The sequence below is a fragment of the Pituophis catenifer genome, unplaced genomic scaffold (assembly GCF_029215685.1).
Source record: "Pituophis catenifer annectens isolate HBS135680 unplaced genomic scaffold, rPitCat1.0.hap2 SCAF_4, whole genome shotgun sequence".
Lineage (NCBI taxonomy): Eukaryota > Metazoa > Chordata > Lepidosauria > Squamata > Colubridae > Pituophis > Pituophis catenifer.
The window spans coordinates 73486744-73511253 of record NW_027256884.1 but is presented as its reverse complement, the minus strand read 5'-3'; the positions used below and the strand labels follow the sequence as shown (position 1 = coordinate 73511253).

General features: G+C 36.4%; 1 protein-coding gene across 4 annotated transcripts; it reads right to left on the bottom strand.

Annotated features, from left to right (window-relative positions):
• Positions 1-47: 47 nt before the first annotated feature.
• U2AF1 (U2 small nuclear RNA auxiliary factor 1) lies at positions 48-24244 on the bottom strand. Of its 4 annotated transcripts, XM_070943480.1 has the most exons (9): positions 24131-24214; positions 19193-19280; positions 15992-16022; positions 15418-15484; positions 12226-12275; positions 11616-11714; positions 7664-7797; positions 7438-7530; positions 48-506 (listed from the first exon to the last, which is right to left on the bottom strand). In XM_070943480.1, the coding sequence occupies exons 2-9, from the start codon at positions 19237-19239 to the stop codon at positions 341-343; spliced, it is 687 nt and encodes a 228-aa protein (XP_070799581.1). In that variant the 5' UTR covers positions 19240-19280; positions 24131-24214; the 3' UTR covers positions 48-340. The 4 variants fall into 4 exon arrangements, with proteins under 4 accessions (XP_070799581.1, XP_070799580.1, XP_070799582.1 ...); XM_070943479.1 differs by lacking the exon at positions 15992-16022 and having other exon boundaries at positions 24131-24244; XM_070943481.1 differs by lacking the exons at positions 15418-15484; positions 15992-16022 and adding an exon at positions 14670-14736 and having other exon boundaries at positions 24131-24244.
• Positions 24245-24510: the final 266 nt, after the last annotated feature.

Sequence of the window (24510 nt, the reverse complement as noted above, 5' to 3'; positions counted from 1 at the left end):
CTAGGCTAATCTAAATAAGCAGAAAGCAGAAACAGAAGAGGAAAAAATTAAACTGTTTAACTGTATTTTAATGTATATAATACTTTAATATTATACACAATAGTTTCATCCATATCTAAATGTAAAAATCAGGTATCTGCAGTACATTGCAATTACCCCAATCATTCATCAGGGTCAAAACTGATAAAAGTTTTTCTATAAGAAATCAGTTACGCAAAGAAAACTGTTATCACTACAAATTTTTATTCAGAAGCCCATCTTTTTAAAAAAGTTTCATTATGAACTTGTTTGGTCAATCAACTACAACACTTTCTAACAGAGAAGGTAGAAATGGCATGGCTCAGAATCGTCCAGATCTTTCACGATCTCTTGACCGCCTTCTATCACGTTCTCGGCCCCCTCCTCCACCGCCTCCTCCACCTCCACCTCCTCCTCCTCCTCCTCCTCCACGACCACGATCTCTGGATCTAGAGCGACGTTCACGAGACCTTGACCTGGATCTATGCCTATTAAATAAAAATAAACAGTGTGTAACTACTTCACTTTGGCCTATGCACAAACTAATATACAAGGAATAAGTGCAAAATATTAAATATAATTCAAGGATTCTACATAATATAATTTGCATCATTACATAGTTAGATAAATATTGAAGGCTGTTTATCTGTATTCTTAATAAGGTGCAGAGATCAATGACCTTTTGGGAAATGACTATTCTCTTATTCAGCTCGTTGCAGATAGTGCAAATAAAAATATTCTGTCTGAAGCTATAGTGTTTAAAATTGGTCATGACAGTTCCAGTCAGAAATATTTATATTAGGAAATTATACCAAGGCAGCATTAGCAAATTTTAGTATTTTGCTTTAAATACCCAGATATAAATCTAATGGAATTAAATGAATTATAATTCTTATAGCAATAGTACAACTTAGGCCTCTTGCTTTTTTGATATCTTTAAAATTAATATGCTGCTAAATATGTTAAGATTACCTGGGTTACAACAGAATTAAATAAGTTAAAATGCTAGTTATAAAATAAATTCATTTATCTAAATTAATGAAATGCCACAAATATGTTTTTATAGGCAGCCTAGAAATTTAATAAAGACATAAAGCCAAATATATTATGAAAATCCTGCTTCAATGGCATGCAATCATTTCCCAATGTCCTCAAGAAGCACATTATTTACTACCTTCTGGAGGGCCATTGTAACTTCCAGAAAGAGGCTCTTCCAAAGTACGGGCTCCATAATTGAAAAGTAATGCCTTGTGATTTCAATTCCCTTTACCTTATAGAACTGGGTACTACAAGAAGCTGCTCTTGGGTGTGTTGACTGCTACAGAAGCACTAGGCCTGCATCTGATGTTCCATTTATTGCATTATAAAATCAGCAACGCCTGTATATAACCTATAGCAGCAATCTTATTACACATGCAAACCATTTTTCTGGAATATATTATCAAACTCTGAGTGGGCAAGGATAAAGGCTTTTCCCATCTGAAATTGGCCCTGGTTTCTATTGCTACACTCTCAATGAGTAGTAAGTAAGAGAAAGATCCTGGCAATAATCCTTTGGGAGACTTCTTGTTGAATTGCTTATCTGGTTGCTCAACAACATCTTTTTTCTGAACTGCTTAATCTCCCCAAAAGATTTATGGTCGATTCTCCAGGGTTGTTTGAGGAGATATCAGCCTTTCTTCCCTGGGGTTGGGGTCAGAGTTGACTTGGTATTTCATAAATATTTCAGGCTTGTCCCACATCAGCATGGGCCCAAGTCATGAAGAGGCCATATTCTTGATCTGGTATTTATTTTGGAATAATTGCAATGTGATCTGTAATTGTAAGGTATTATATTAGGCCACTTTTTAGTTGCCACAATCACCTTCACTAGGGAAGTAGGAGCCATTAGAACATTGCTCCTTATGGATTTGTCTAATTTTCAGCAGCCACTTTGAGGAATCCCCAACAAATTAGCAGCCAGTTAGATCATGCACCATGTCAAATTCTAGATCCAGAGGCAATTGTTTTAAAGTGCCATGGACTTTTATGTAAAAATAAGTTGACAATGCAATATTATCTTATTCTGTGTTAAGTCAATGCTTTTCTTTCTTTTCCCCCCTTCAGCCTACACTTTTTTCTCTTCCCTTTTTCCTCCCTCATTTTCCTACTAATTTCATTTTTTTTTTAATTTTATATCCTGATAAACTTAATAAAATTTTTGAAATCAGTAACTGGCTGGACATTCAAATCACAGGACTACATATGTACTATACATATTTCCTTTGATAAGGAAATGGCAGAATTCAAGCTTTGCAACCTTAATTTTTTCCAGCAATATTTTATAGAAATAGATATTATGTAAAAAGAGCTGCTCAATCTAATGCCTATATAAACAATTCATTTATTATTAAATATTAGTTTTATGAAACCATAAAACAATAAGTAATAGATTGAGAATAACAATATTTAAATACATAAATGTGGCCTTATAAGCCATCATCATGAGCCATAATACTCATTTGTTGTTTTAATCTTTGTTTACATTTAAGACTTATTAAAAATTATCTATTTCATCTATTTTGGCACATGTAAAAGCTATCCAGTTACAGCAGCACCCTATGCTGCTAAAAAAATATCCACCCTGTGAGAACAGAAAATTAAATTGGATACTGTAACTAGTAAACAAATTACTAGTCTACATGGACAGATTACCTATCTAGTCTCTAATCTCTGCTCTCCAAGCAGAAATTAGGCATCCAATTCAGCATTCTACTCTATTGAGCTGCCGCACTATCAGCCTTCTCTACCACAATGATCCTGCAGGAGAAGGGCGGTATGGACCACTATGGGATCTGTCAGGGTGAGAGCTGTGAACCATAAACACAAAGCTTTTGCTGTGTCCCAGCATAACAGATACAGTCCCCTTGCTGACCTTAATAGTAACACTAAAGTGACAGGTCAAGGTTGTTGTGTTGATAACTCAAATAAGCAGAGGATCGTGGTCCAAGTTAAAGAACTTGTTTTGGACGGGAAAGTGTGAAGAAGAGCAAAGTATCCAAAAAGAGAAACCACCTGGTTGGAGATTCAATTGTAAGGGATGTAAATTTAGGAAATGATACAGAAGTTTTGAAAGAGATCAGGTGTCTGCCAGCAGAGACAAGAGGCATATCTTTAAGATAGTAAAGAATGCCAGCAAGAACTGTGATTTGATACTATTATACACTTTGGCACAAATGATCTGTCCCAAAAAGATGTACTTTGGAATGATTTCCAGAGCTTGGGGTACGAACTTAGTAGTATAGGCTGTAGGCTTACCTTTTCAGAGGTTTTAACTAGTATATAAGGAACAAAAAGGAAAAGGCCAGCGTATAGCGGAGTTTAATGTGTGGCTAAAGGAATGGTGTAAAAAGGAAGGTTTTGATTATATTAATCATGATATCTGCACCTGGTCCAATGAAAAACTGTACAAAAAGTTTGCATCCATCAAAGAAAGGGACTGAGTTACTTGGCATTAAATTCACAGATTTTCTAGATAAACATTTTTTAAACTGAACAGCGGGGAAAGTTAATTAATACAGAACATTTCTGTCCCCAGCAATCTAACATTAATAGGGTTATCAGTGCATGTAACATAGATGTTAAGGCGGGTAAGAATATCAACCTTGCTTTCAAGCAAAAACAAGCATTTAATAGTGAGTGCCATACCCTGCGCACTAATCAAACAGGTGGTAAGGCAGTAGGGGCAATAACACAGATTATGTAGAAAGTAAACAGGGTCAGTCAAAATGAATTCAAATGTCTATACACCAATGCCCAGAGTACGAGGAATAACCAGGATGAATTAGAAATTCAAGTAAATATGATATTCTTATTACGGAAACTTGGTGGGATGGAACCCACAAATGGAACGTACAGCTAGAGGGATTTAAATTATTTAAAAGAAATAGACCAAATACAAGAGGCAGTGATAACTACCTCTCTACAGAAATAGAGCACAACAATGATGAAAACTGCCTGGAATGCATTTGGGTCAATGTAAAAGGGGGAAAAATGGCATTGCTATTGCATAAAGAACTCTCTGACAAATTGAAAGATAAAAAGGACAACTATAAAAAGTGGAAAGAGGGGCACATAAGTAAGGCAAAATATTAGCAAATAGCTGGAGCCTGTAAAGATGAAGTGAGAAAAGTTAAGGCTCACAATGAACAAAGGCTTGCGACAAAAGTAAAAAATAACAAAAAAAAGCTTCTTCCAACATGTTAAAAACAAGAAAAAAGGCAAGGAAACAATTGGTCCATTGCTGGGAGAAACTGCCAAGAAGGTGACAAGCAACAGGGAGAAAGCAGAACTACTTAACTTGTTCTTTTGCATGTCTTTACACAAAGGGAAAAGAACAGTCCAATCTATCAAAAACAGCATCACAAAAAACAAGATTAGGAACACAAGTTAAAATAGGGAAGAAAATGATAAGTGAGCACCTGTCTACCCTAGATCACCAGGATTACACCCCAAGGTTCTGAAGGAACTGGCCGGTGAGATCTCAGAACCACTGAACTATATCTTTCAAAGATCTTGGAGCACTGGGGAACTGCCAGAGGACTGGAAAAGAGTTGATGTAGTTCCCATCTTCAAAAAAGGGGGAAAAATAGATCCAGGAAACTACAGACCTATTAGCCTGACCTCAATACCAGGGAAGATTCTGAAAAAGATAATCAAGCAACGAATCAGCGAACACCTAGAAGCAAACAAAGTAATAACCAAAAGCCAACATGAGTTTGTCAAAAACAGATCATACCAGACTAAACTTATTGCATTCTTCGACGAAGTGACAAAATTAGTGGACCAGAGGAATGCTGTCAATATAATTTACTTGGACTTCAGTAAGGCATTTGACAAAGTAGACCATAACCTACTACTTGGTAAAAAAGAAAAATGTGGGTTAGACAGCATTACCACCAGATGGATTCGTAACTGGCTGACCAACCGCATTCCATGTGTAGTCCTCAATGCAACTGCATCTACATGGATGGAGGTATGCAGTAGGGTACCCCAGGGCTCTGTTTTAGGCCCAGTACTCTTCAACATATTCACCAATGATTTGGACGAGGGGATAGATGGGGAACTCAGCAAAGTTGCAGACGACACCAAGCTAGCAGGAATAGCCAACACTCCCGAAAATAGGCTTAAGACACAGAAGGATCTTGACAGATTTGAACATTGGGCGCTATCTAACAAAATGAAATGGTGAAAAAAGTAAGGTTCTACATTTACACAAGAAAAACAAAATGCACAGGTACAGTATATGTGGTACCTTGCTCAATAGTGGTGACTGTGAGAGGGATCTTCGAGTCCTAGTGGACAATTACTTAAATATGAGCCAGCAGCTGCTAAAAAAGCCAACATAGTTCTAGGCTGCATAAACAGAGGGATAGAATCAAGATCACATGAACTGTTAATACCACTTTATAATGCCTTAGTAAGGCCACACTTAGAATACTGCATCCAATTTTGATCGCCACGATGTAAAAAAGATGTTGAGACTCTAGAAAGAGTGCAGAGAAGAGCAACAAAGACAATTAGGGGATTCGAGGATAAAACATATAAAGAACGTTTGCTGGAACTGGATATGTCTAGTCTTATGAAAAGAAGGACTAGGGGTGACATGATAGCAGTGTTCCGATATCTCAGGAGTTGCCACAAAGAAAAGGGAGTCAAACTATTCTCCAAAGCACGTGAGGGCAGGACAAGAAGCAAGGGGTGGAAACTAATCAAGGAGAGAAGCAACTTAGAACTAAGGAGAAATTTCCTGACAGAACAATTAATCAGTGGAACAACTTTCCTCCAGAAATTGTAAATGCTCCAACACTGGAAGTTTTTAAGAAGACATTAGGTAACCATTTGTCTGAAGTGGTGTAGGGTTTCTGCCTAAGCAGGGGATTGGACTAGAAGACCTCTAAGATCCCTTCCAATTCTGTTATTCTATTCTATTTTAATTACTGATATTCACTCTCTATACAAATGTGATCACTATCAACTGTAGTATAACATGATATCTTAGACACTATTAAGAATGCAGGAGCCTTTCAGACGATCAATCACGCCATGATCACCTCACGACTTTATTCCTATAACAGGCTCTGCATGGGGCCGCCCTTGAAGCCCACCGGAAGGAAGTCCACAATGCAACAGGCAGGGAATGATGAGCATCCCACAACATGAAATACCTCTGCTTTGCAATTTGCATTGGTTTTCAGTTTATTTCTGGGTTTAGCTCAAGGTGTTTGTAACTACCTATAAAACCCTACGTGGCATAGGGCCTGGTTACTTGAGAAAATGCCTTCTCCCATAGTTTTTGCCTGACCAGTTTGATCTGGTAACTGGTACACTCTGATAGTGCACCAACTGCATTGTTTAGCCATCTGTCAAGGCCTAGAAGCACAACTTCTCTGCAGCAGTGTCTATCCTTTGGAATGAAGTTCCTCCTGGGATTTTAATCCCAACCTGCTAGTATTTTAAAGGGCCTTAAACACCTGGCCTTTGGCCTAGGTCTTTGGAGGGGATACCTCTTTGTTTCTGTTCCCTTCTCGGTTATTTTCTTTGCAGTTGTTCTTATCTTGTGCCATGTGTGTGTTTTCTACTGTTCACTGCATTTAAATGTTTTAATAGTTGTAAACCACCCAGTCATTGGCAATTGGGTGACATGTACATTTATTATTACATACATACCGGTGACAAGGTGAAATTACAGCTGCCAGTTTGTTTAGCTGGTTAGCAGTTGGTCTACATACATACCGAGTTCTTCCTAAGAACTTAGGATGTTATAATTAGCATAGATCAATTAGCATTGATGATCCAAGTAGCATGGCCTTTTGTAATTCACAGATTGAAATTTTGTTAATGCGCATATCTTCTAAGTGCTGCCCAATTTGTTTTGGTATGGCACCCAGTGTACCAATGACCACTGGACCACCACAGTGGGTTTATGCCATAAACTTTGAATTTCAACTTTCAAATCTTGATACTTTGTGACCTCCAATTCTGTTTTCTGTTCTACTATCCCCTAGCATTGCCACATCAATTGTCCACCCTTTCTTCTTTTCAATCTCCACTAATCTGGTATGTTATGTGCCAAGATTATATTATTTTCTATTTGGAAATCCCACAATATTTCAACCTGCTTATTTTCAACTACTTTTTCTGCTCTATGTTCCCATCAATTTTTCATTACTGACACATGATAATTTTTACAGATGTTCTAGTGACTCATTTTGGCAATTGTGTTATGTCATTCTTTATAATCAGTTTCTCCAATCTTCTCGTACAAGCTGAGTGTATGATCTATTGTTTGTTCTGCCTCTTTGCACAATTTGACAATTATTTTTAAATAATATGCTTTTTAAAAATACTTTTGAAATTTCACAATACAGAAATACTTACTTCTTGCGGCGGCGGCCATACAGCTCACGTCGCAATTCTCGAGAAATAGGCTTCAAATGCATAAAGTTACAGAAACCTCCTCTTGTACACTCTCTGGGAGTAAAGAAATTAATCAAACTGATTAATGAAGAATATTACAGCTTTCTCTCTGATTTTATTAATTACCTTTAGTCACATAAGATAATTTCTAAGAGACATAAAACAATAATAAAGACAGGCTTATTACCCCATTTCATACTGACGGCAACAAGCTTCTCTGAAATCTGTCACGGGGGAAAGCTCAGCATGAATTGGTTGTCCATTAAACCACCGATTGTTCAGATCAATCACAGCCTTTTCTGCATCTTCTTCACGTCGAAACTGAAATAATGTTTTATAAAAGGTTCTATTTAATTTAATTGAATCAGAGGGAAAAGCAAGAAATAGAGGTGCACAAAATATTTGTTTCAGAATAGTTTGAGCATGAAGTGAACTTTCCCAAACATTCTGGAAGTGTTTCAAGCCACAATATTACTGTTGCTTGATTATCACATGGCACATCACATTTCAATAAAAAATACAAGAGACAGAAATACAAAATATGAAATATAAAATCTAGAATATTATAAATGTACGTCTAGATTAAATATAATTTTGCTTCATTTGTCACAGATAAGAAATCAACGAAGTCTCCATTATAGGCTCTATTTTGGCACTATGTCATTATACGTTGAATAGTTTGTTTTTCAGCCTCACAGTCACAATTTGGTGATGGTATTTTGTCCCACCTGTCTGGGCATCTACCATGGCCAGTGCAAAATTAGTTCAATGTTGTCCATATCGCAGGAGCTGGCTTTTCCAAGATGCAAAGCAAACTTTGACATTGAAGGGGGGGGGGGGGGTTCCTATCCAATGTTGTTTCCATATATTGTATATGTTAAAATACCTTAATATTTTTTGCTAGGATGTTTTAAGTTTATGCCTGAAACATTTAGACATAGCATTTTGCATGCTCCTATAAAACATTTAGGTTCCGGACCTTTGTCTCCAAGAGAAAAGAAAATTATTTTGGCAAAATTTGGCCATTTCAAGTAGTATTGCTCTGAGCTTTTTGACTGGATGGGATTAAAAATTGACCCTGCCGCTTTGGACCTTGATCTTTGATATTTAATAGTAAGGATCTGAAAGAGTATAACTACTTAAACACAAGGAGGACCTTGGCTGTCTTAAAATAATGTCATTTATGGAAATTGGAATAGAAGACACTACAATAATGGGAGCAAGGTCAGCATATCTTCTCCATTCCTCTTATTGATGTTTATTTAGAAATATTTGATTTAGGGACTTCCTGAAAACTCCCTAAACATAGTCATTATAACAAATATCATATTATAAACTGATATATTAAACAAATAACAGTTAAAATAATAATTTAAATCAAACACATTTCCTCTGGAATGCTTAACACCTGCATTTTCCAATATTAGGAGACATTGGGAAAGCATGTATTTATTTCTAATACTTATATTTAAGCCAATCATAAAATTCTAGGCATTTTTGAAAACAAAAACATTAAAATAATATTTTGTCAATATATCAATGCGCTTACTGTGTGCATGTTGCAAAGGTACATTTAGTTAGGGTGAAAAAAGGGCGTTCTCTGCAGCTGACATACTCTTCAATTGCAGCTTATTTTATAGTTTATATGACATCTTTCTGTTGCAATCTAGGGCATGGTTTTTGTTATCCTGATTTTCATTTGTCCCTTGTTTAAGCCAAATAATCAATAGCAGAATATTAATTTTTCCATTAACAAATAGAAGTTTTCAAAAACCTCTAGCCTTAGTATGAATTTAAAAAGAATGCCATCTTATCATTATAACAATCAATTAATTCTATACATGTAAAGTGGCTTGTTAAAGTAAGCTACCTGACAATATTTTGTGACAATACTGATAATAAAAATAATACAAACAAGAGAAGGAATCATGAAAATTAGCTCAAACTAGAGGCTTCAAAAGGGAAAGAGGAAAATAACTTTTTCTAATCTAATTGTCTACTGTAATAAGATTTTAATAAAAGTCTTTTTAAATGAATGTCTGAAATTACTGTTTTAGAAAGTATATAATCTTTTAATAGCATCTAGAGTTTTAACAGAAGTAAAGTATCAAATGTCTATGGAGATTCTCAGTCATCCAGGTCATGGTTGTCCCAAAGGTGCTTTTTTCTCTTTTTCAAGAGGCAACTGGACATTCTGGTTTTCTTTGAAGAAATTTCTTCAAAGAAAAACCAGAAAGTCAGGTTGCCTCTTGAAAAAAACACCTTTGGGATAAAGTATCAAATATCACAGAATATTATTTATTTTGCTTGCTTAGTTTCAACAGTGTTACCAAGACAAAGTTTCATTGGAACCTAATTATTCTAGAATGTTTCTGTATTCTAACCAGAATTTAGAAAAAAACATTCTCTTCAAAGGAGAATTTGTAACAAAAATTTGATGCATAACATACCAGTCATTTATAGTGGACTTTGCCTGCAGTTAAGACATGTTACTGTGAAAATGTATATGTGTGCTTAGAAGTTTTACTGTACTTATGGCAGAGAAGTCATCCAGATATTCTTAAACAATGCTTTTTTATTGTTTAATCTAATGTATTTCAGATTCCAAGTTCTTTATAAAGAGCAATGAAAACATATCCAGGTATAGAAATGGAGCTTTCTGCATTCTTGATAAAAGAACTTGGGCCCTGAAATGTACTAACTATGCTAGTAACTCTCAAACTTAGTGATACTGCAATTTCTGAAAAGTATAAATTTGTGTGCCCACCTGGCTGCCCTATGAATAAAATTAATGTTACAGTTGAGCAGAAATATATGTCAGAAGGCAGGACTATTTGATATATATATATATTTTAATCACAGGGCTTCTCAAATTTTGTGGCATGGCAGTTGCCCACTGCAGGCTTGTGGAGACAAAAAGAAGAGCAAAATCTTGAACAATTTCCAACAGGGTTCCCACTGCTTCAGCAAGCCTGACCAGACTTTTCTTAATGTGACCCACCTCTATGTTGATCTTATCTCCCACCATCTATAGTTTGAGAATCACTGGCCTTACAATGAATCCTTCTCAGGCACTCTGAAGATCATTTTTCCAACTGTTTTTGAGTACTGTGCACATTCTCTCTCACTTTGTAAGAATGTTATTACCGTATTTTTCAGAGTATAAGACGCACTCCCCCCACCCACACAAAGGCTGAAAATGTGGGTGCATCTTATACTCCGAATGTAGCTTTTTTGAAGGTTTTTTTCAGCCCTAAAAAGGTGCTCAGTTGTGCTTTAGAAACTTTTTTTCAGCCCTAACGAGGCGCTAGCAAGTGAAGAAATCTCCTTGCTTTGCCTGCTTTTCTCATTGCTGCTCCTTCTCAGCTGTGCTTTAAAAGCTATTTTTTATCCCCAAGCAGGGGATAAAGAGTGTGCATGTGCACTGAAAACCAACAAACCAATGTGCTGAAGCTGACCAGACTCAGGACACTAGCCAGATGAATACCTAGTAGGCAGATTTTTTTTTCTTATTTTCCTCCCCAAAAACTAAGCTGTGTCTTACTCCGGTGCATCTTATAATTCAAAAAATACAGTATTTCATTGACATTCAAAGCAGTACATTTAAAGATATTTACATTTTAACCAGCAGGCATGGATATTTACCTGTTGTTCATGTAGATTAGGGATGTGCACAGAACAGCTATTTTAGGGTGGCTTGTGCCTAAATTGAAATACGGATTTGGTTCAGATACAAAATAAATTGGGATTGTTTTGTTCCAGACATAGAACAAAAGGAGGCCAAAATACCTTCAGGGCAGTAGAGATGAGTGGAAAAAAATTATCAGGAACTTTGGTGGCCAAGGGCATTTAGGGGTGGAGGAATGGAAAGCATTGGGAAACTAGGGAAAAGGTAGTGGGATATGCTATGCTGCTGAAAAAGGACAATGTGCAACAAGCTTTCTCTACTTTGGGTAAAACACTCTAATTTTTCTGGGTTTTGTTCTAGACTTGAAATAACAAAAGCATCCTATATTTTCTGACCAATCATGGTCTCATCTGCAATAGTCTAGCAAATGCAGCATGGTTTAGGTTCAAAATAAATCACATACTCCATTTAGTATGCCTAATTTACATCTGTATTCATTTCTACATCTTACCTTTACATATACGTTTCCAACCAAATGATCTCCAAGGTTATCACAGACATTCATTTCTTCTACTTCACCATATTTTTCTTCCATTTCTGTGAAGACCTCCTAGATAGACAAAAAGCTTACTGTCACTGAATTATTTTCAATATGACACAAAAAGAAAGCTATTAAATACATAAAGAGTCATCACAATAATTATTTTATTTAAACTTTATTTTATATTTTTTTCACCAATTACCAAATGGTTTTGGTGGTTTGCAAATAATAAGAATAAACTCAAAAGGCAGCTTTACTTGGAACAGCTTACATCCTGCAATGATACCATCAAACAGTAAAATCTGCCTATTTCATGTCTTGGGAATGGTTCAATGGGTAAAGGGAGGTGCCAAATCCAGTTTAAACATCTGGCTAACTATGTAATCAACCATAATAAATTCAAATTTAATTACTCACTCAGGTTTGCACACAACATGTAGCCTAAAAAGCATTGGGCAAATTTTTAAAAAAATATTTTACTCCATTATAAATATCAGAAAGTGTAGATTTAACTACAATAAAGTAATTCTTGATGTTCCACATTTACAAAAATGTCTAAGCTTTATTCAGTATAACATACCTCAAAGAATTCATCATAATGTTCCTGCATTTCAACATCACTCACAGCACCTGTAAATATCAAGTCACATTAATTAGAACCTGTTTTGTACTGTAACAATACAAAGGTCTTTTGAGCATACAGTTTATTATTTTTAGTGAAATGACAGTAGAAGCCGTCTACTGGAGTAAAAAATATATAATAAATATAGCTAAAAATTAGATATAGACCATGAGCAGTTCTGCAAGTCCCTAAAAAAAAAACAGTAATTTTTATAGTTTCAATCAACAACCCAAACGCATACTTTCATAATAGTTGAGTGATAACTGAGGAAACTAATCTGATGTTAAATACTCCAACATTACAGTTTTTGTAAGAATCTTTCAAATATAACTTCTAGGACTAAAGTAAGAAAAGACATTAAATATTCTAAGGGAATATCATGTTAAAATTATTATTCCTAAAAGTAATTTTTTTTTTTTTTGGTGATACAACTAAAACTGCTCACAATCGTACAATTGAACACAGCTATTAACACAATATATTCCTTCAATAAGCCCTCCATTTTAATTGTATTTACTGATTGGAGGAGGAATTTTGTTCCAAATATCTTGCAAATTTCATAACAGTTAAAGCAAGCCGTGCAATATTATTTCCATGCCTTAAGTTGAACACTTTATAGGCAATTAGGCCACCTATTGAATGCAAATGTTTTAAATATACTTAATTCAAATGAAAGAGTATGGCAAAAATTGATGGCAAAAAGGTCCTTTACTAAACAGATATTAATGCTGTTTATATCCATTTAATCCAATTTTAAATACAATGGAATAGCTTAAAAGATTCTAGTTCATCGAAAGCATTTTATACTTTCAAACAACAAGCTTTACAAACAAGAGTCTGAAATAATGATGTCTGGGAAAATTCAAGTAGTTGTTTCCCAAACGCTTCATAATTCTTTATCTATGATCAACTTTAGATATATTTCAATAAAGATAACAGCAATGTATTAACAGACAGCCCAGTGCCTTCAAGATATATTGCGGTATAACTTCTATAACTGCTAACAGTATGCTGAGAGTGTGGGAACTATAGTCCAATATATATGTAGGACAACCAGTTCAGGAAAACTGGCTAATGGCTACATTTACACTTAAATTAAAACAACACATATAAAATTGGATACTAAACATTAATAAATATATCTACTCATTTAAATCTTTTATGAGGTTTTAAAATGCATTAAAAGAGTCTCAACAAAGTTCTGAAATATGCTATTTATACCGTAACTTAATGGCTATCTATTTGCTCAGATTCTCTTCGTACATCAATTGTTGCCATTTGTGATTTTCCTAAATTTAATAAAAGTATTTTCCTGTAAAAGATAATCCTAAATAAATCAAATTACTAAATAGTACTCTGGACTAAATGCATATAACATCAGAGTACTATTACTAGATGCTATTGATGCCATTGTATTACAGCAAAGGGGAGCACAGTAGTTAAACAATGTAAACATTTAATAACCAAACTGTCTTCTAACAAACCATGCAAATCCTTAACAGCAAAATGCTGTTGATTATTTAATAACTTTAATAACACTAAATTTTAAACACTATATTTGAATGTTTATTACATTATTTTGAAACATACCTGCTGCTGAATGTTCAGCTAGCAGATTTTGGGCCAATTGTAACAACTTCACAGCAAACCATATAGCTTAAATATAAATTAATTTTTAGGCTGAAGGAAATTTTAACATATGTTCAGATAACGATGTATCACTGCATATTATTTAGCAGTGGGAAACGGAGACAGCACCATAATTTGTAGATTGTGCTTAACTATTCTTGATCATTGCATTGTTTAACTGCTTCAAGAGCAAATCATAGACTGGCTCAATTATTTACCCTTTTAAATCATTTTTCTACTGGTGTACAGTAGACAAATAAGACTTTCATATTTCATAACTACATAGGTATTCAGTTAGTTCAAATTAATTTTCACATTTTCCCATTACTTACTAAATTTCAGTTTTCAAATTAAGAAATAAATTTTAAGTGTACCTACACAGAGAGGTCAAATTAAAGTGATTTAAACATCTAAATATAGATGGAACATTTTAAATTAAGTTAACGTGCTGTTGATCTAATCACTGAATAACAGCAAGTATCAAAAATACACTGAAAAGACTGGTGCTAGGGGCAAGGACCAAGAAGCAGAACAATGACTCAAGGTTTTTAACTTGTTCCTTTAAAAAAGCAATACATGTATATATTTAAAATAGGTGGGTAGCCAAAATTTGGGATGGGAGGCTGGGTTTTGAGGACAAAAATTTTCAGACACATTTTACAAAATGTGGTCAGTTTGCTTTGTTAAACTAAAAATGGTAGACCAGCTTCAGTTGACACTGAGCTCTGACAATCAAGCCCAGGGAACCAGTGAAGGAACTTGTATGAACTTACAGCGCAAACCGTCAGCAGACTGGGAAGAGTTTTGAGGGTTACGGTAAATGTTCAAGAGGGCAATGGTCTGAAATACAAAACGCAACAACTTTATATTATGGAAAATAAGTTTAACAAACTGATTTCCGTCTGGTGATCACTTTTAGTTGAGTCTCAGTGCTGAAAGAGAGAATGTTATTTTCTCCCACGAGAAAAATATGTCCCTTTTGAACCACCCTAACATTAAAAAATAGAGATCTCACAACACTTTACTATTGTATTAATTTCAAATGCAACAATTCTATTTTAATAATTGATCCTTGATGCCATAAAAATCATGTTAAAATGTCTGAAACTGGTTGTCTTAACACACAATAATAAGGTTGTCCTGAAATCTCTATTGTCTAAGAGCGTTAAGGTGAAACAAATTCTAAGTTTCACTTACCGTTAATGGCAAAAAAAATTCAGACAAAAAGACCAAGACTTTTGATAAATGCCTAATGCTTAGTCTTAACAATACAAAAGCAATGTTTCACATTCTCCTAAAGAAAATAAAATTCTAATCAATTTGTTTGTTAAAGGCCATTCTTTTTTGCATATACCTAGGCATTTAACAAATTCTTGATCATTATGTTAAGAGTTCCATCACTTGTCCTGTTTGCAACAGCTTTATGTCAGCAGCTCAGAAGCCAACATGATTTTCTCATATTTAGGAATGGGCTCTTTAACACCATTCTTAAAAAAAAATTTCTCCAACTGTGGGACTTACAGTGTGAGCCGTCAGCCGTCTGTGCACTGTTTTGGGGATTACGATAGATGTTTTGAATCAAGATGGTCTGCGGGGAAAAAAAAATAAAAAGGGGAATTCTACTGGCTGCTGTGCATATAACAGACAATTGCAAAGAGACAACTTTTTGTGAATTGCTTAATTTTTTTTCCAAGTTGTATGCTATTTTCTTTTGTATTTGTACCATGTTTTTAAAATACCATTCAAGTATTCATATTATGAAAACAGTTACTAATTTCACCAAGAAGCAACTATTTAGAAGTGGAATAACATCTTTGTAACTCATTAGCCAATCTGTGAACATCTTTTCATTTAAAATTAAACCCATTCAGTTTAGATATAGAATGACAGCTTAATGCCCACAATATATGTCAATATATCAAGATGATTGCCATACAGTCTCCAGTCTTATCGAGATTCTTCTTGGTGGAGTTTCTGTTTAAATAATATGAGTTTCTAAATGTTCACTTTTTGCAGATCTTTAAAGAAAGATTTTCCTTTCAGCCTTTGTACTTTTCTACTTGAAGAATTTGCCCAGGCAGACTTGAAACCTTACATTTGTACCGTTCTTCTTAATATCAAGTTGTCTGAAAAAACAAACCATGTTTAAGTTAGTAATCTAATATCTCAGAATTGAATTGTCCATATTAGTTTAAGTTGCTCAACGTTACTTAATAAAAATGTTAGTTTACATGAGCTTTTATTTGAGCTGATATAAACTACTGTATTTACAAAATTGTTTTCAGAGCATATTTCTTTTTATAAAACCAGCCAGTGTTAACCTGTGACCCTTAGCCACTGTAAAATAATTGTTTTATCAATTGTTGATGTTTCTGTACTAATGATTGATTCTAATTGCTAATACTGTTTTTATGTAAGCTGGCATGAACCTGCATGATTTTTAAAAATCATATTCTTTAGTAATATACTTCTGCATTAACCATAATAATGTAAGCTAGAGCTATTGCTTGTTACCTATCGCAAAGAAAATTGGAAAACACACAGGACAGAGTAATTCAAATTAAATTAATTTACTCCATATTTTATAGTTCTCAATTCAGGCTAACTGACCTTTCAGCATTTCTGTAAGCATATCTAGTTACTATACAGTGGTATCTCGGTACTCATCGTTAATTAGTTCTGGGAGATGAGATGAATATCAAAAATGATGACCACCAAACACATTTTTCCCATAATGAATAATGTAGTGAGTCACGAGGCAGAAAACCACAACAAGTTCTAACTTGTGCGTTGAATATCCAACAAACAATGAGTACTGGGGCAAAATTTTTGCATCAAAATTCAATGAGTTGATTTCCAAGGTGCCACTGTACAATATATAGAACTAGTACTCTGTTCTACATCTAACAGCTACTGGTGTTAAAAGCTGTTGGAAAATTCAAGTTAAAAATTGTAAATGTAATAATACATTTCTTAGCAAAATGCTATTGCAACTAGTCTGCAATAAAAGACAATTTTTAAAACTTAAATTTATAGTAACTGAATTGTAATGCCACAGAAACCTGATATCTTTAATAATCTACAGTGGTATTAAATTTTAAACAATATGTTTACATTTAGCAGAGCATTAAACCACGGGTCTCCAGGTCCATGGACCAGCACTGGGCCACAGCATGCCAGCAACTGGGCCACGCAAACAAGCAGAAGCCCCATCCGTGGGATGCAGGCAGCATACGAAACCACTCCCCCTCCGGTCCACGGAAAAACCTCTCTGTATTGAACTGATCCCTGGTGCACAAAAGATTGGAGGCCATTGCATTAAACAATAGCATTTTACTGATTATTAAAGATTTTAAAAGCATTAAGGCAGTTTAAAGATGGAAAGCAAAAATATATTTTCCTGTAAAGTACTCCAATACCAAAGAGGTTAAGAATCTATCTGGATATTAAACATATAGGAGAAATCCTCTACAAGATCTCCATGCTTTCAAAGGCCCATCAAAGAACAACATTTGCTAATTGTTTCTAGATTACAGTGTGTTTTGTTTGGAGTGCCATGTAGCCTCCTCTCAACTACTTCAGTTTTCAGGAAAGGAATCAAGATCTTCTTTAGCGCTTTTGATTTGCACTAATATTTATTACTGTTTTATTGATGTTGTTTATATCTTATTTTACACTCTATAAAGTTCTTAAGTATCCTACTGGTAGATAGAAAAGGTATAAATAAGGCAGCAAGATTATTAAAAAGGACCAATCATTATGATCATGTTGTGCCAGTAAGGTGTCATCTGCAATCAGCCTCCCATTTTTCCAGGTACAATTTAAAGTTTTAGCACTTACTAATCAATTTATTGCCAGCTAATCTGAAGTAATTTCTTCTCCCATATATATCTAATCATATATACATTATTTGAATAGTTTGGCTAAATATTTCTGTTAAATTAGTTGTGATCAGCCCAATGTCTGATTACCAAAAGTTTTAGCAACACCTAATAATCTCGCCTTGTTTGGAAGCTAAGCAGATTGGCTTTATTAATATTTGGATAGCAGACTAACTTGGAATACAAACTAGACTGCAATATTGAAAAACATCCTGAAGCAATGTTATAATTTTTAGGGGGAGAAGCAAAAGCATTGCACTCTCAACTTTTATCCTAGCTAGCTTTACTAAACAGTGTTTGAGTATGGCAAAATTTGCATTACAAATAGCTGATGTCTTGTTTTCATAACAAATGTTTATTATTTTAATTTTTAGGATTTTTAAGAGATAAAAAGCTGAAATATATGGAAATTGATACATTAAAAAGTTTGCTATTTAATAAAATAAGACAAAGTGTGCATTAAAAGATTTGTGTACTACTAGTAATAAAGCTATCTTGATAATTCACAACTAGGTCAGAATAGATCTTATACATTTAAGAATTTGGAGATTACAATGCCTACAATCTCATCATGGCTATTATAGCGGAACTGATTAAAGCTCAACCTGGAGATCACCAGATCACCAATGACAGTCCTAAACGACAATGTGATATACTTGATTTTTACTTATTAGGATGTAGAAATATTATCTATTTTAATGACATTAAAAATAACTGGACTGGAGTTAGCATGAAATGAAAAGCTGAAATCTATGTTGTGCTACATAAAAACCCATTCAGCAAGACCTATTACACTGCTCAAAAAAATAAAGGGAACACAAGCAAAAGACATCCGAGATCTGAATGAATGAAATAGCCTTATTAAATACTTTGTTTGTTACATACAGTAGTTTTGTGTTCCCTTTAGTTGTTTGAGCAGTGTATAAACTACTGTATGTAAAGAACAAAGTATTTAATAAGGCTATTTCATTCATTCAGATCTCGGATGTCTTCTGCTTGTGTTCGCTTTATTTTTTTGAGCAGTATATTTCACCTATATTTCCCTTGAAGAGTCATTTTCATGCCAGCTTTTTTTTGAAGTGCACGAATTTACACATATTTGCAATTTTATATAACTACTTATCAGAAAAAAGATCAGAGGTGGTTTTAGTCAAATTAGATTTCTTCAGTTAAAAAAGGCATTTATTTATTATGCCAAATATGACGCAAAAGGTTATCACTGACTGGTTTCTAACATATCACAGTCAAAGAAGTATTATTTTTATCTGCTACAGAATAAAATAATTTAAAAGGGCAGGATTTAGAAAAGTTAATTTCTTATTTAAAAAACTTTCAACCAATTAGAAATTATTTATAAATCTCAAGTTTTAAAAGTTATAGCTGCATAAAAAGATGTAAAAAGAAAATACACAAACCTGACTAAATGTTGGTTTATTGTGCAACCGAGAACATCGATCTCCATGGCGACATGCTCCAATTTTGAAATAAAAAGAACAGTTGACTCTGAAATCAAATAAAAATAAAGAAATTTTTGAAAGTTAGTGATCAGTAAAATCAGCATGCAGAGAAATAATAAATCAACTAGACAGGACATTTTCAGGCTAAAAACCAGAAGATTATGAGTTTTAGTCCTGCCTTAGGCACAAAAGCCTGGATGACTCTGGGTCAGTCACTCTTTCTCAGCCCAACCTACCTCACAGAGTTGTTGTGGTGGGGAAAATAAGAGGAAGGAATGTAAATATGTTCACTGCCTTGATTTACTTACTAAAAATAATAAAGGCAGGATATATATAAACAAAATAAACTTACATATAAAACACTTCATAAACTGCTGTACTTCTCAAAATTGTCTCAATCTAATCTTAGATTGATTTCCTTGAAAATTCCACAAACAAAGCTAAGATTATTCCCAAATACTATATGGTTGAACTGGAATGTAATTTAGATATGCTTCATACAACAATTTAAATCAGGGAAGATCTATAGAAGAACCTTGTTATTTCAAGTCTTGAAATTCTCAGAATACCGTATATAAAGTAGAAAAAAATCTGACCATACATTATGTGGAAATATTTCATGATAATTTCCTGAACCTATCTATGCAAGCTATTTCCTGTCAATAAAAATAACATAGGAAAGCCAAATAAAGCATTTTCAGAGCAATAAATATGGATAGTACATCTTGTAAATTAAAACTAGGTAATATTAGGAAACATTATAAATATTCAAGCCATTGTTTTCAATTTCATTTATTATAACTAAGAAACGGAATCTTCATTTAGAGTAGTGTTAAAGCTTTTCCATACTACTGTGTTCCCCTGAAAATAAGACAGGGTCCTATTTTCTTTTGACCCCCGAAATATGGCCTTGGCCTTATTATCGGTGTGTGTGTGTGTGTGTGTGTGTGTGTGTGTGTGTGTGTGTGTGTGTCTTATCCCTAAACCTTGGCAGGCCATATTCGGTGAGCCGGACTCAGGAGAAGAGAGAGAGGAGGCCTGCGAGAGAGCCCATTTCTCAAGTTCTTTTTTTCCTGGGCGGCGGCAGCGCATTCAGGTCCCCGAATCTGGCTTGCCAATCTCAGCCAGCAAGGGGGAGTGGCAGGTGGGGAGGCGGAGAAGCGAGACACATGGAGCGAGACGCCTCCTCCTCCTTCCCTTCTCTAGTTTCTGCTCATTGGGGATCGCCTGGCTAAGTCAGACACTGGAGCAGCCGTCCCAGGGACTCTGGCATCCTGGCATCGTCATGGTGGCTGCATTCACCCCCCACACCTTTCCACTGCCCGAGCATTTAACCCAGCTAGTGGGCTCGTCAGAGCAGCCCCCTCACCACCCCTTCCCCCTAAGCCGCTCTTTCCCGCTTGCCAATAGCAGATGATAAAGAGAAAAAAAGAGAGAAACGGACGGAATGGGGAGGGACCTCGGCTGTCAGCACCCATGCCGATTAAACTTTCAATTAGCTCCTCTTATCAAGTCACATCTCAGAGCTCCAGTCGGCAGGTTGAGGACATTTTTAGCATCCAACCCACACACACACACACAAAAGGTTTGCCAAGGGCGAGGTTGGGTTGGAGACGCGGGCAGCAGGCAGCAGGGGAAGGCGATCCCCCCACCTCTCCCCTGGCAATCCCAGGGCTGGCTGAAATACCCCCTCCCCGCCGCCACTGCAGGGCTTTTGGCATTCACGGGGACCAATCGCCAACCACACATGGGGGGCTCCTTTCCACGTGGGGAAGTGGCGGGATGTCTCTGTGCCCTCCCATTGTGTGGAGCCGGGCAGACGGGGAAGCATGGTGGGATCCCCCTGTGCTGCCTTCCAGTCAGGGCAGGGAGGGAGGGAGGCTGCTTGCAAAATCCGCTTGTTGGGACTGCAGGCTCCCCTCGCCCCCCCGCCAGCCAGGCTCCTCTCCGGCCTCAACTCTTCATGCCATGTTGCTTGCCCAGCAGCTGCGCATGTGTCTTAAGTATTTGGGGGGGGGCTTATTATTGGGACATGTCTTAGTTTCAGGGAAACACGGTACTACTACTACTTCCATACTCCTACCTTATGTTATTAGTTATTTCTTTTGGGGGAAAAATATTTAGAGATTTTACCTGACACAGCACAATATTCATAAAAGCAAACCATGGACTGGTTATGATATATAAAACCAGCACAAATATTTGACAAATTATGCCTGAGTTAAGAGTTACTTGTTAATTTCAAGTGTTATATAGTGAAGATATATAGCTACTTCATAACAGAAGTGCTTGTTGTACATCAGAAATTGTCAACTTTAAATATTATAGCATAATGCTGACTGATAATAGATGTGAGACTACTGTTAGATCTCTAAATGTTAAACAACTGTGAACCAGAAATCCATGATGTTGCAAACCAATTCAATTTCAAATTCACTGGAAGATTGGGATGAAAGAACTCTACAAAGACTCAGGACATCATACATATCCCAAGTAATCAGAATCATCTTCGGTGAGGAGTGACACATAAATTTAATAAATAAATAAAATAAATCCTTGGCCAGACTCCAAGAGGTGGCTATATTTTAAATCAAGTCTTCATTGAAGAATGACCTGGAAATGGGCAATATTATAGTTATTTTTCATGATCTTCTACTGTACTTCCTAATCTAGATAAGACTCATAACTATTGCCAATCTACCGGGAGAATGGAAGATTAAAAATTGACACACCCTTTTGCTGAACCTGTGGCTAAGCTCTGGATCTCCAGAGATGGCCATAGCACTTGATAAAAGTGCCCTGAGGCATTTCCCTTTTTTACAGATCTCCTAGTTTATCAGGGAGCTGTAGGAAATAAATCAACTGAAACAGCTGGAAGACTAGAACTTGATCAAACATACATATGAATTTATGTTTCAGTTACATTGTAAAGTTAAGTATTAAAAAACATATTTTGTTGCTTTTATTGCATTGGCAGAATATGCCTTAGAAGCCTTATTTAGTGAACAAAAAACAGGAAAGCTCTTTCGACAGGCCATTGTGGAATGTTTTGCCACATTTTGCTGATAAAATTGCTCATTCACTCAGGTTTGAACTTTGCATGGATGGGGTCTGAACAAGCACTTGGGATCACTTCTGCAATATATTGTCTAGGATTCATTTTGGTCATATGAGCTCCATCACTTGCTGGATGAGTCATACCCTACTTGGTTTTTCCAAGCCACAAGGACTGGGGTATGAATAACTGGATCTGATATATAAGCTCTTCTATAGGGGAGATGGTAATGAAGAAGCATTCCTGGATCTGTTTTCAACAACTACTGCCATATAGGGAAGACTATAGAAAATATGAGGCTGCAACTGCAGAGTACCTTACTTAGATGAAGAGCATTAGAGACAAGTATGGATTAGGCAGCCAGTCAGAAGCCTCTGTCCAGCTTTGCTTGATGGAAAACGGGAGGACCTGGTGACAGTAACTTATCCATTTACCATTTCCAAAACAATTACTTGAATGTGTTCTCCATGGAACTTCTTTTCTAAAGCTATCCAAAAAATGCAACTGATCAAAAGGCAGATCAACCTGTCTACTGGCAGATAATTTACTCCAGCTATGTAGTACTCATTTGCAGGAACTTGAAATGGCTCTCAATAAGTTTCCAAATATCATTTAAAAAGGCACCTTTAACCTATAAACCTGTTTATGGTTTGGCTTCTATATTTTTCCAACACTATCTTTTTCAAGTAAAATAAACTGATCTCGTCCATTTGTCTTAAGAGGGAATATTGAAGATTCTGTCCATTATGTGATGTGGTGCGGTGGATTTAAAATAATTATTTTTTTATCACTGGATATCATTCTGGAACAGCCAACCTCTGGATGGCACCCGTTCTAGTGGTCAGGAAGATAGATAAAACAGAACTGTAATAATCATTGCTTGAATTACAAATAAGTTTGTTAATGGTTTTGTTGCTATGTATCAATTGTATGTGTTTATCTTAGGGATATTTTGATACTGGGGGGAGTAAAGGAGAGAAACCCTCCCACAAATAAATAAAATGTGCATAGCACAGTTTTAACAAGCCAGGGTTTCTTTAAAATCTCAGAGGATCTCAAAAGGCTATGAGAAAACTTTAAAGTGTTCACTTCGCATTATAAATAAAAAAATGGTGGCCAGGCGAAATTTTTCAATCCCTCTTCCCTTAAATGTCTTCGGCCGAACCGAGAGGGGATGTCTAGCTAAAAGCAGGGGATTTTTCTCCAGGGTTGTTAGCAACGAGAGCTTTTGATTTATGGGAAGACTTCCCGCCCGAACTATTTGCAATGAAAATACTGAAAAGGGCCGCCTGGGGCCTTTAGTGTTGTCTCCTTTCTGACCAAGTCTTCTCACGTGGGCTTCCGCCGCCATAAAAAAAGGGACCGTTGGGATAATGGGCCGCCATAAAAAAGGGGACCGTTGGGATAACGGGAAAGCGAAGAGGAGAAACGGACTGGGGAAGCCCTCGCCTTCAGCAGCCCGCCATGAGTGGCTCTTCCGGAAGAACGCGCGGGCGATTATGCCACGCGCTCCTCCTCCTCCTCCAGAAAGAGGAAGAGAGGGCGCGCGCGCGCTGCCTAATTGCAATCTGGAGCGCTCCTCCAGTCTGCACGAGGCATTCAAGCAACAGCAAGTTGTGGAAGAGGCAGCAGTTTCGCGCGCTTGGGGTTCCTAGAGCTGAAGAGCGCGCACGCGCGAATCTCAGACCGAAAGAAAGAATAAGAGCTCCTCGTGGGTATCCATTGCTATGAATGCTCTCTGCCAGAGCGCTGTCACAAGCCTCGTCGCCCCCCCCCCCCCGCTAAATCCCAGACACTTCGGGGACCTCGGAGGGAGAAAAACCTCAGAGTGGGGCACTTACTTGTCTTTTTCGGTACCGAAGATGGAGGCCAGATACTCCGCCATCTCTCCCAACCTGCCCGGCCCGGCCGACCGCCGGATCCCTTGGCACCCACCTAATACGTCACAAGTCCGCGACGGAAATATCTGCCGTCCCACCACCCGTGAAATGATCGAGCGCCTATGACCAATCGGTACAGAAAGGTGGGGCTCCTGGGAAATGTTTCACGCATGCGCTTGGTGCTACCGTCGCGGAGTACTCCGCGCGCGGCCACCCTCTCTCTCGGCTCCGGGTGGCTCAGCCTTAGCGGAAGGTTTCTGTACCCGCTCCAGAGGCTTAGTTTCAGGGGCGTCCTTTTCGATTTATTCCTTCTTTATTCTACCGTTGATTTTTTTTAAAAA

Excerpts from the sequence above, each read along its gene's own strand:
- U2AF1 (XM_070943479.1), bottom strand. The coding sequence starts at position 24,174 with ATGGCGGAGTATCTGGCCTCCATCTTCGGTACCGAAAAAGACAA. Across the intron at positions 12,276-15,417 it reads GACGGCTGACGGCTCACACT|GTGCTGTGAGTGATGTTGAA; the intron begins GTAAGTCCCACA and ends TGATATTTACAG. Across the intron at positions 7,531-7,663 it reads TGCCGTCAGTATGAAATGGG|AGAGTGTACAAGAGGAGGTT; the intron begins GTAATAAGCCTG and ends CTTTACTCCCAG.